Source organism: Lepus europaeus, chromosome 12 (assembly GCF_033115175.1).
Source record: "Lepus europaeus isolate LE1 chromosome 12, mLepTim1.pri, whole genome shotgun sequence".
Taxonomy (NCBI): domain Eukaryota; kingdom Metazoa; phylum Chordata; class Mammalia; order Lagomorpha; family Leporidae; genus Lepus; species Lepus europaeus.
The window spans coordinates 71,142,541-71,154,909 of NC_084838.1; the positions used below are offsets into that span (position 1 = coordinate 71,142,541).

At 42.3% G+C, this 12,369-nt stretch overlaps 1 protein-coding gene across 5 annotated transcripts in view; it reads left to right on the forward strand.

Annotated features, from left to right (window-relative positions):
* The window catches only part of GLIS3 (GLIS family zinc finger 3), a 483,088-nt gene that overhangs the window by 452,931 nt on the left and 17,788 nt on the right, over positions 1 to 12,369 (forward strand). For all 5 annotated transcript variants that reach the window (XM_062208328.1, XM_062208326.1, XM_062208330.1 and 2 more), the window contains one exon: positions 4,028 to 4,203. In XM_062208328.1, the coding sequence (XP_062064312.1) occupies positions 4,028 to 4,203 (176 nt within the window). The remainder of the gene's footprint in view (positions 1 to 4,027; positions 4,204 to 12,369) is intronic.

Consider the following 12,369-nt stretch of genomic DNA (forward strand, 5'->3'; position numbering starts at 1 on the left):
TTCTGAGAGCCTGACTCTACCTACAACAGTCCTAAGAAAGGTTTCTATTGCCTGCTGAGCTTCTCTTTTAGCATGCATGTTTTCTGTTTGTTGTTAGCTGTGTCCTGAGTTCTTTTGGCTTTTTAAATCACTTTTCTGGCATCTCCCTTGCTGTGAGTTGTCAGAGTGTTTTTGGAAGTTCCCTTATGGCCTCTAACAGCAAACTCTTTCACCTTCACGTCTCTCGTCCAATTTTAATTTACTAGATCTACTCTTCTGAGTCTGTTCACAAGTAACCAACTTTGTGAAAATTAAATTTGAATTAATAGAGGTGAGAAGTGAATGAATGAATGAAATGAAACATAATGTTTCTAGGCAGTTGCAAAATTGATTCTACTGGCTGTACTTGAAAATCAGTCCTGTTTACACACTCCTTCCAGTAGACTTTCTAGTGATGAATTCTTATTTATTTCCTTGTTTCTAGCATTTGTCTGCATAATCATGATCTCTTCTTGTCACTTTTCACTTTCCTGTAAGTGTAGACTTTTTTGTTCTAATTCCTTTTCCAAATCAAAGTCTGCTTTAAGAACACATTTATTTCATGTGGAATCATTTATGTTTAATCATTTACTTCATATGGAGTAAAATACTATGTTTCAAAATTATACTAACTCTATACCATATAATTCATTTTTGAATACGTGGAGAAAAATATAGTATGAATTAGCAAGAGCAAAATGTACAGTCTGTTGAAGGCATAATATTTTATTCTCCTGGGTCTCCAAGGTACCAGTGCTATAATCTGGGTATTTATGTCTAATTTTTTTCTGTACTCAGTGTTATCATGATAATGAGTAATACTTGATAACCAAGAAAGCATGGCCAGGGATTGGAAATTCCATGAATGAATAGATAAGAATGATTTGTAATTAGCATATAATTATATAGAATAGTGTGTGTGTATGTGTGTGTGTGTATACAGAGTCTAATGAATGTGGAATCAGAATTACAGATGACTCCTGAAATGCTCAAATGAATTATCCTTTTGGTTGGCTGAGTGTGCTCCCTTTTTAAAGCTATTAATCATGGCCAGCACCATGGCTCACTTGGCTAATGCTCCGCCTGGGGCGCAGGCACCCCGGGTTCTAGTCCTGGTTGAGGCGCCAGATTCTGTCCCGGTTGCTCCTCTTCCAGTCCAGCTCTCTACTGTGGCCCGGGAGGGCAGTGGAGGATGGCGCAAGTCCTTGGGCCCTGCACCCACATGGGAAACCAGGAGGAAGCACCTGGCTCCTGGCTTCGGATTGGCGCAGCGCACCGGCCGTGGCGGCCATTAGGGGAGTGAACCAACGGAGGGAAGACCTTTCTCTCTGTCTCTCTCTCTCTCTCACTGTCTAACTCTGCCTGTCAAAAAAAAAAAAGCTATTAATCATAATTTACCTGTTGGCTATGGCACTCCAAATTATAAACATATGAGGTTTTATATTGATAAAAATCTTTGTTTCTTTCCCCTTCTGCATCTACCTTCCCTATTTGCTGTTAATTACACCCATGTTCATGAATCACATTTACTTGCTTGGGAGTGAGGGATTGTGAACCAAAATCATTCTCTCCCATCAGAAGATTCTATAAGGCTCATACTTTCTAAATACTGCCGTCTCGCCCAACCATACACAGCAGAAAGAGGTACCAGAAGAAAAGCTCTGAAAACCATGTAGAGCCTCTTGGATCTGTTACTCCCAAATGAGGAAATAGAATTAGGGAGCCAATCCAAGGATCTTGCTCCTTTGCCTATAAAACAAAATTGAGACAACAGTGATGACTGTTGAGTAATGACAAAGGTTGCCTTGCAGTTTAAATTCTCCCTCCATGGGGACCTGTAAGAACCAGGGAATTAAGAGGTTGGACTGTACTCTGGACTTTCTCTAGTCCTTTTTATTTTAAGATTTATTTATTTATTTGAAAGTCAGAGTTACACAGAGAAGGAGAAGCAGAGAGAGAGAGAGAGAGAGAGAGAGAGAGGTGTCTTCCATCTGATGGTTCACTCCCCAATTGGCCTCAATGGCTGGAGCTGTGCCCATCCAAAGCCAGGAGCAAGGAGCTTTCTCTGGGTCTCCCATGCGGGTGCAGGGTCCCAAAATCTTGGGCCATCTTCTACTGCTATCCCAGGCCATAGCAGGGAGCTGGATTAGAAGTGGAGCAGCCAGGACTCTAACTGGCATCCATATGGGATGCCGACGCTGCGTATGGGATGCCGATGTGGCCTTACCTGCTGCGCCACAGTGCCGGCCCCTCTCTATTTCTAAAGTCTGTTTCCTCATCTCCTCCCACAATCTCAGAGTGACTAGTGAGACACATTAGAGATGTATTCCCCCAACAGTCGCCTCCAAGTGAAGCACCTTACTACACACCTCACTACACGTTCTCAGGTCAGAACCACAGTTTCCTTGCTGTGTTTTCTCGAAAGGCCAGCCATTCAACACGTCTTTTCAGGATAATTCTGTTGAATATGATATCCTTGGAATATGTCTGTTTACCTAGCATGGGGCACTCGTTTACTGTTCTCTTTCAGCAGAGTGAAAATGTAAATGACCAATTAACCAGGCTTCCTCACCTAGCTTGTTTGTTAAGTGTCCCCTGACCTCCTCTTGGTTCCCAACCACCTTATTACATAACTCACCACACTTTTGGTGGAAGGAACAGGTAAGAAGAAATTGAGATTTTTATCCCAAGCTTTCTCACTGCAGCAACACAAATGGACATATTCTTATTAGCTATTCTGGTTCAGAATGTTTCACATTTCCTTATAAACTTGACTGGTGCATCTTCCCTTTTTATCATCTATGGCTCTACACAAAAGCCCAGCCAAGTGAAGTTCTTTGTTCCTGTGAAACAAGTGGTGTAAACAGATGGTAGCCTATACATGTTAGTGCAAAGCAAATCCTATTTTCTATGCAATGTAAGAAACAGCAGACTGGAAGTTTTCACTTTAATAGACCTTTGGTGTGGGGTTCAGGGAGGGGAGACTAAACAATCCACTGTTAATCTAGTCTCTTTGGAATTATTTTGCTAAATCAACCCCCTGTTCCTTTCTCTGCCACACCTGTGCCAGTCCCTTACCCATCTGGCAAATTGGGTATTATTTTGGTACGCAGTGGACATGGCTCAACTTTTATATTGTTCTTCCAAATATGTGTTCCCTTCAGTGTTAAAATGTAAAAACCATCATTTTAAACCTACTGAATTGGTTCCTACCAATTCTCCCTTTTAATCAGAAGATCAGTGTACAGTCATTTAGTTTGTATCCCAGGTTACTTGATGATGTCACCTTCTTTAAACAGCAGTGTGTCCCCCCCAAGAAACTACCAAGTCTCCATGCGATTAGCACATGTGACTACAAAAGATGTTCTATGTTTGGTTCTTACTTCACCCTCAAAAATGTTCTTTGCCAAGTACAGAACCCATGCAGATCTCTTGAGATCTGGGTTTAAAACCACCCTTGACCTTTGAAGTTTAGGTTCATTTATTCTTGGCAGAATAAAATGTATTGTTTAGAGAGAATGGGATTTGAGAGGCTCGTAATAAAGACTTGTAACACTTCTTGGACCTCAGATATGTCTTACAAAACAAAATGTTTATGAGCTAAGTGTAAATGATTCAGCAACATACGGATCAAATTTCCCCTAAAATGCACACGGATTTAAAAATTAGCAGGAAAAAAAAAAAAAAGGCCTGGTAAAAATGTGCTTTGAATTGTACCAAACCCGGAATGTTTGAAATGTAGTTTAAGAAGCTTGACAAACCCAAACTGTGCCTGGTTGTCCCTTTGTGGGTCGCTTTTATTCCCTCAGTATCTCAGGTGGGAATCCAGCGATCAGAAGTGGGAGAGAAAAGTCCTGAAGGGTTGTTTTTTTTTTTTTTTTTTTCTCTGCTCTGTTTTGTTTTTAAGCAGCTGTGTCACACTCCTGTGCAGCCATAATGGGAAGTTCGGGTTTGGCTTCAGAGTCGCCCTTGGTGCCTCACGTTGCCTTCTGTGTGGCTGTTTTCTCAGGTTTGCACCTTCTGCTCCATCTCCTCACCACATCAGCCCCCGGAGAGTCCCGGCTCCTTCGTCAGTCCTGCAGAGAGCACAGCCTCCCCTGACCCAGCAGACAGCAGGTGCGCACCTGAAGTCCTATCAGCCAGAAACCAGCTCTTCCTTTCAGCCCAATGGCATCCACGTCCACGGTAAGCAAGGAGCTGGCAACCCCTGGAGTCCTGACCGGTACTGTTGTGCTGTTGCTTTCAGTCAAGTGTCTTAGTTACCACTTGTGGATTTCAGATGTTCTGTTACATATCAGACTTGGGCTTTTGATTCTCCTCTAAAATTTCACACTTAATATGCATGAAATCCAATAATAGTTTCCTGGCGTGGACCCTGGGATGGGATGACTTATGACACCCAAACTGGTCAGCACAAGGCAATGACCCCTTCACACCAGTGCTCTTACACCCCACAGACAGGCCCTAGCAACAGCACCTCATTCCTAAACAATAAACAGCCCATGGAAGAGGATGCCGTGGGAGTCCTTGGGCCCATGCGTGCCTTTCCCCTCCTAGTTCTTGCTCCCATTCCCACATGCCGGATCCTTGTGTGTCCTTCAAGGCGCAGATGAAGGGACACCTCCTTCCTGGAGCCTTTCCTGATCCCCCCCACTGAGGTGATGTCACCTGGCTCTAAACTGCACAGCACCGGCATCCTCACTTTACCTTGTGTATATTTACCTGTGAGCAAAATGCCTTCTTACATAATTGTAATCTTATTTCTGAAATCAGCTTCCTGCTCCATTGTCATTTATCTTAGAGAACCTAATACAATTCTGCACATGTAGTAGAAATACTCAGGGAGTACATGAGGAATTTAAGGAGGTAGGGCAATGAGACATCTCAGTAGTTTCAAAATGGAGACATCTTGTATTTAAGAAGAAATATCATAGGGAGCTAAGTCTGAATTAATTTCCTTTCTTTATTTAAACCTGTTTTGCCAATTCAGACACAAAGCTTGGTGAATTTCCATAGAAAGATGAACTGACAGATCTGCAAACTCTCATCATCTTTTACTTTCTGGAGCAGCCAGGCCTTCTGCTATAAGCAGACGAGACACTGTCCATTTAAACCAGGTATTTCAGCTTCTTCTGAAAAACATGACTGTCTTCTGTCTGCCTCTTACCAAACATTTGCTCCATAGGAGTTATTAGTTGGATTTAGTAGATGGTGTCCCTTAACAATTCTAAATCAGTATTTAAAATGAATGTGAAGAAGTATGAGCAATTACTGAAGATGGACAAACCAAGCTGTGCTGAGGCGTTAAGCTTGGAGAACATCCAAGTAGGGGCCTGAGCAGCCAATAGGAGGTAACAGAAGGACACTGACCAGGTTTAAGAAGGAAAAGACTTTGAAAAGCTACTGGCTGTGGATCGAAGTTCCATCCATCTCCTCCTCTCCCTACTTCCCTCCTGTAGCCACACAAAACCCTTGCTTCCCCCAAAAATATAGATCTCCTCCATTATTCAGGCCTTTGCTAATTTTTACCTTGTTCTGTCTGTAAGTTTTTTCCCAAGCTTCAGTTACATGTTTATTCAAACAAGAAATATTTCTTGATTGTCCAGATGCAAAAAAGAAAAGCAACAAGTGTGTAGGAAAGACAGAGTCCTTTTCCCACTGAGGGGAGCTCCCAGATCAGTGGAGGGCTTGCCTAATGTGTGAGAGACCCAAGTCCCTGTGCTGTGAGGCCACCTGCACCCTGACACTCGGGAAGATTGACATGGAATGCAGAGTAGGTCACTGATTGTAAGACATAATTTTTTTTTTACCTTCACATTTTAACACTGCTGAAATCTGGACATATCTCACAGTCAGTGGCATTGTATAATTGGCAGTGACTTTTCTTTCTGGAGCTATGTAGAATAATGGAGCGTTTCACAGTCAATGGTGTCATAGTTCCAATGAAGTGAAGTATAACATGCTTTGATTTCAACTAGGAAGCGCATTTCCAAAAATTTAAAAATTAACCTATGCGTAGAAAAAAAGAACTGGACAGAAATTCTCCAAAGTATGAACAGGCTTTGTGTTGGAGGTGTAGGATAATGGGTGATTCCTTCTTTTTTCTGCTTTCTAAGGAAATTTTTTTAGAGGGGTTTTGGAATTAGGCCCATCTGAATGGTAATATCAGGCTTGTCTGAATTGTGCGACTCTACACAAATTACTTAGTCTCAGTTCAGATTCATTAAGTGGGGAAAGTCTCATCTACCTTCTGTCATCCCTTGTTAGGAGAATTTGACAAGAAAAGCACCTGGCACAGAGTAGGAGCTGAACTACTGACGCTCTACCTTCCACTCCCTTCCTTTTTCTTTGTGAATTAGAGTAGTGGTTATAGCCCTAGGGCGAGCATAATACCTGGTGCAAAGTAGACATTTAATAAATATTACTGAACTAGTGATTGACACTCACTCATTCAACAAGTGAACAATGAAATGAGGGGACACAGAAAATGGAATCTACCCTCCCATTGTGCCCTGCCTGGCGGCACAGTATTCTTTTTTCCACGTTTTCTTTTTTTGAGATAAATACTGAATATGTGTCAACTTGGAGTCGTTGGGTTTATTTTTTAACTTTTACTTTTTAATTGTTAATGCTTCCCATGACCATTGAGAAACTGCTTGCATCAACCCTAAAAATAAGTTCAGGATATGGTTAGGCAAATTGGGAAATTGTGACTTTTCTCCAGGAACATGGGCAAGAAGCTGCTGAGATGACTTTGCAAAGGGAATGCCCATGTATCAGCCTCTGGACATCTGCTAGGAATTAAAGGGCAGGGACCCAAATACAGCCTTACTGCCTCCTTTAAGCATTTTTCTGAAAGTGTTATCCTGGACCTTTCTGGTCACCAGGGTTTCTCATCGACTACTCTTAAAGACAAAATTCATCTACTATTTTTCAAGTGAATGTTGGAGCTTTGGGAGTGAAAGGAAACCTTCGTAATGCATTGCGTCTATTGATTGTACCTTTTCAGATTTTGTTGGATGAGTTTGCTACATGGAGTTCTGCAGCATCCTGGCAACAGGGAATGCCATCCCCTAATAAAATTCAATTTTTAAAGCCCCAAGCAGTGTCAGGGTTTCTAACATGATAACTACAGTGAGTGTGTATTTCCTCTTTCAAGAAGTCCATGGCTTTAATGAGTATCGTCACCCCAGTCTCTGTTGTACTCCTTGCAGTAGGTAGAGGTCAGGGAGAAATATTGTCACTGTATTTCTAGAGATGGGATCTGAGACCTATAAGAATATGAAGTGTCTAAACGTATCTGCTTTGCTAGAATAGCCACAGCCAGTTCAGCAAGAGGTTCACATTCCCAAGCTATATTCTTAATCAGCATATTTCTAAGTCAAAGGCACACTGAAATAAATATGTGTTTATATTTTTCCCAGGGGAAATGTAGATGTAGATGCTATTGTGTTTTGTGAAGTCATGAAAAAATAGATCTCAGAAGGGCTTTGGTCTTTTTTTTAAGATTTGTTTTGTTTATTTGAAAGACAGGGTTATAGAGAGATAGAAACAGAGAGAGAGAGTCTTCCATCTGCTGGTTCACTCCCCAGATGGCCACAATGGCCAGAGCTGTGCCAATCTGAAGCCAGGAGCTTCTTCCAGTTTTGTTATGGTATTAATGGGTAATTTCTCTTAAAATGCCCTGTTCACTCAAGGTAGTTAGAGTGTTCTTGGCATTGCTAGACCAGCATGTTCACAATTTTCCTGGTTCCAGACCCATAAAGGAGAAGCCAAATTGAGTTCAGGAAGTTTTGACTGGTCAAGCAAATGTGAATTTCATTCAATCCATGCACTGTGGTACCTGCAATAGTAGTACAAATGGCACCCAGTTTATCCACAGGAAGATGTCATAGGAAGGTTTAAGGATAAATGGTTCATTGGGAAGGAAGCTCAAGTGGGAGAAACCAGGCAGAGCAGAAACAAAAGCTACAAACGACAGTGTGGTATACACAGAGAGAAGAACCAAAGGGAGATTGTGTGTGGGAGGATGCATAGGTTAACATGTGGCACAAAGCAAAGGATGCTGGAGAACTAGTAAGATTGGTTCACAAAGGATTTTGTGCCCTGGTCAGTGTAATACAATGAATGAACAAGTCAGCCTAGCATTTTAGGAAAGAGCGCTACATGGAGAATGGAATAAGAGAGGTAGAATTATTAAACTGTCAACTATGAGCAAGATGGCAAGCTGTGTGTATAGAATAACCAGGCATCAACAACTTGAACAAAGAGTCCATTTCACTTAGATGCGATTGATAAATAGGGGGATGATTTTGGAGTAATGTTGAGTGGTGCTCGTTTACAAACAACCTTTCCTAGGTAAAGAGAGCTGGAATCACAAAAGAGGAAGAAAATGAAGAAATCCCCATCCTAGCTGCCAAACAGGCACCAGCCCTTTCTACCCTACTTTAATACCATTTCAAGGGAGCATAACCCCTAAGGCTCCCTCCCTGGAGAGGTGCACACTCAACCTTTCATGGCCTTCAGCTAATGGCAGATCCCATTCCCTCCTCAGTGCTGCACTCTATTGTCACCTGCTGGTACCTGTAAGCTAACATTTCCCATCAAAATTTTTGTGTGCATTTTTAGTAACTACCCAGGAGTGGATAGCCACATTCAACTGGTTGGCCTGGCTGTCCAAAATCCCTCTTGAATATTTTGTTAATGCTGTAACAAAATAGGTTTCATAGACTTGGAGCTCTCTGTCCCAGTCCTAGTTTCCCAGAGACCCTGTTACTTTTTATATAGATTTATGCAGAGCACAAGACTTTTCAGGATTTACTTACTGCATTACAGCAGCCACGTCTATGTTCACTCTTCTTGCATAGTACCAGTCTAAGGAAACAGTGCTGAGCGGTGGCCAGGCCTTCCCCCATCTTTCTGCTTTGCTGTCTTGAACAAGAAATGTTTCTGCTGGTCCCGATAAGAATGCTAGCATTCTCCACCTCTTGTCCCAGAATCAGAGTGAGGAAGGTAAAGAAGGAAGAACAGGTACAGCCATAGCTTAGTCACACAGCTACGCTTAGATACAAGAGACTCTGTTATAGTGCTTCGCCCTGCTTAGCAAAACCGCAGTCCTGTTGGTAATGTTACTGGGTAGGCACGCTGCAGGGTCTGCCAAGCATTCTGGATGGTTTGCTAATCTTTTAACTGGAACTAGCACTTCCTACCTCTCAGACAGATTCATTTGGACCACCTGTTGGAAATTGATTGGAGAGCTTAGAGGTTTCTTTTGAGGGTTCTGCCCCATTTTCTGCCCCTCTCCTCCATTCTCTTAGTTGACTGTTCTTCCTCTACTTTCTGTCATTTTCACTCCTTGGAGTTCGCAGTTGCCAGCACACACATTCCCATCATCCATGGTCCAGTTATTAGATTTCATTAGGAATACACCACAAGGCTCCCTCCTCAGCCTGGGCTGTTTGATACCAGTGCAACACAGTGGGAAACGGGAGGCTTCTCTGTTGGTCACGGCTCCTGTGGTTCTTAAACTGTCTGTTCATGATTGAATGCATGCCCTGCCTACAGGCTTGGAAGAAGCAGGCCAGTTGGGTCCCGGACAATGGTGGCATTTTCTACCTCGGTATGGAGCTGTAAGCTTGTCAGCCCAGTTCAAATTGACTGCACCAGGGAACAAAGGGTTTCCAGCCACCAACAGGCTTCCAGGAACAAAACACCTTGTAAATGGCTTGTCCCACCAAAGAGCGAAAGCATCTTTCCAGCTATAGAAAGCTCAGAACATTGCTATTCAGATGAAAATGAGGTGACAGGTACAAGTTTAACCAACTTCTTCCTCTGTTGGTTGTTTACTCACAGTGATTGTGCAATGGAACTTTCCAAATTGAGTACGGGTTACAGCCACGCCTGATCTCATCACTGGGGATTTATAGTGTTAAATCTTTAAAGGTTACTCTCTTAGAGGCAGATTTTAAAGACAATAAACATCCTCCACTCTACAGGAAATGTGGTAACAACCAAGTGCATATGTGAGGTTGTGAAATAATAATGAAGTAGTTAAGACTAGAAATTATATTGCATAGAACTTGCGTATGTGTCACAACTTCTAGAGATCTCAGGAAGACAAATAGAACTGATTATAAGTCAACAGAGTATCAGACTTCACTGAGGAAGTGGTGACAGACTCCGAAAAGAAACGATCCAATGAGTGCACTTCATGCTATTCTGATGTGATCATCAGCAGTCATAATCAGGCATAATTTTCGGTATCAGACATGAGGTTATTAATGCTTACATAGTACTAGAGATTGATGATTAGATTCTGAGAAATCCTTAATTACTGTCATATACTTAATTACTACGAAATTACCTTAAGAACAGTTTTACATAAGTAGTACTTGATAAATTCTGACAGTGTGCTAATGCTAAAAAACAAAAGGTAAATTTCAAGTGCTTATGTAGGGTGCTGTCAGCATTTCAACATGATAGGTTTTGTGGGAAGGTTGTAAGATGGTCATCAAAACCAGAAACGCTGTTTGAATGATTATAGAAATGACTGAACTGTGAAACATCTGCATGTGTAATTAAGCATATCACGCAGAAGCAAAAGTACACACACACACACAGAAGAAATGCACCAGATTAGTGTGCCACGTTAGATCAACAAGGATATCAGGGTGACTGAATCGATTAACTGTCACTAAATGGTAAGTTTCCTTAGGAGCAGGACTGTATCCTTCTAGATTGCCTTGTTCACAGTAGTGCTTAATAAGTGTTTGTTGAATAAATACGACTGAGTAGAAAGAAAAGAGAAGAAGAGATGTTTTGTTTGTGGCTTCTTAGACTAGAGGAGCCAGCCCCTGGCAAAAATGACTTACAGTCACGTTTCCAGGGCCCCTCTGTGTTCCCATCTGCCTGAGACCTCTCCCTAGAGGCAACAGAACGGTCTACTGATCCACTCACACTTCAAGCTCAGTGCAGCACCATACCAATTCTCGTCCCTGTTTGCATTTTTAGTGGATACCCCAGACAAAGCTGGCGCTAGCATCTAGTGGTGAAGCTGAGGGCAGTGGCAGCCTTACGCAGGAGGGGTCTTGAAGCGTCCCTAGTGTCATCCCTTGTGCCTATAGCTGCAAAACCCTTGCTTCTGAAAGCCTTTTCACCTTTCAATGTGTTTATAGATGCTAACTTACACACATACCCACTATGTGGTCGTATTGTAAGTGGCAAGTTCCAGAAGAGAAGGTGTGTCTTGCCCAAGTTAAGGTGGAGGAAGGGAAATGGTGAGTTGTGGAGGGAACTAGAGAAAGGAGCACAGAGGCAGGCAGGTGGCAGAGCTGAAGTGGAATCCTACGAACAAGCTGGTGTCATCCTGATTCTGGGTCTCTGCACTCAGCTGAGGGTGATAGCTCTCTTTTATAGTTGTTACAAGAATGAGAGAGAATGCCTAGACTATGGATGGTGCCCGGTTCATTAGAGCTATTGTAACTGCTCTTATTTTCCCACTGTGCACCAGGTACTAAGTGTTCTGAGTATGTGCATGTAAGTCATTGAATCCTTAAAATAACATTAATAAAATATTCATACACTCTACCCTTGTAGGTAACACAGAGGAAGAGATGTACTGCCTTGCCCCAAGTCCCACACCTAGTGAGTCTGAGAAGTGGTTTTATAAACCCAGTCTAACCCCAAAGCCCACCTTCATTTTACTTTGTGATGGTGCTTCTAGATTTAATGCTATTGAAGTTTATAGTTACCTACTTGGGAAATATTTTTGTGTGAGAGGTATGTATGGAATATAAAGAGGTTCCTGGCAGGGTTAAAATCCTGCTGATAATTGATTTCTGTGATTTTTAAGACATGGTAGCTTGTCTCTGGACAACAGTAGCTGGACTTGTTCACTTCTTTCTGCATCAGGCAGTGTGACGAATGTCTACCCTTCCCTCTCCCATGACTCCCTAGGACAGCCCCATGAAGAAGGCATTGTTCACTCCCATTCTACAGATGGGAAAGTGGAATCAGTACAACATTAAATAACTTGCTCAAGATTTCTTACTTTTAAAATGGAGAAGGTGGAAATTACACCCAAGACCTTCCGACTCCAGGTCATATTCTACATGTGCTGCTGCGGCTGTTGACAGGGTATTGTGTGTAGACAAGGAAGAGGTCCCTCTCTTGTTGCCTTCTGGAGGAATTACCCTAGGGATGTGTGTGTGTGTGTGTATCTCAGGTGCCGTGTTTGCTCAAACAGTAATATGTTGGAGAAACCTCAGAAGTCTCATTATTAAATTAACAAACCTGGGTCTCTGGGCTATTAGCACAGCCCTTAAATACAGGTTGAGGGGGGCTGGCGCCGTG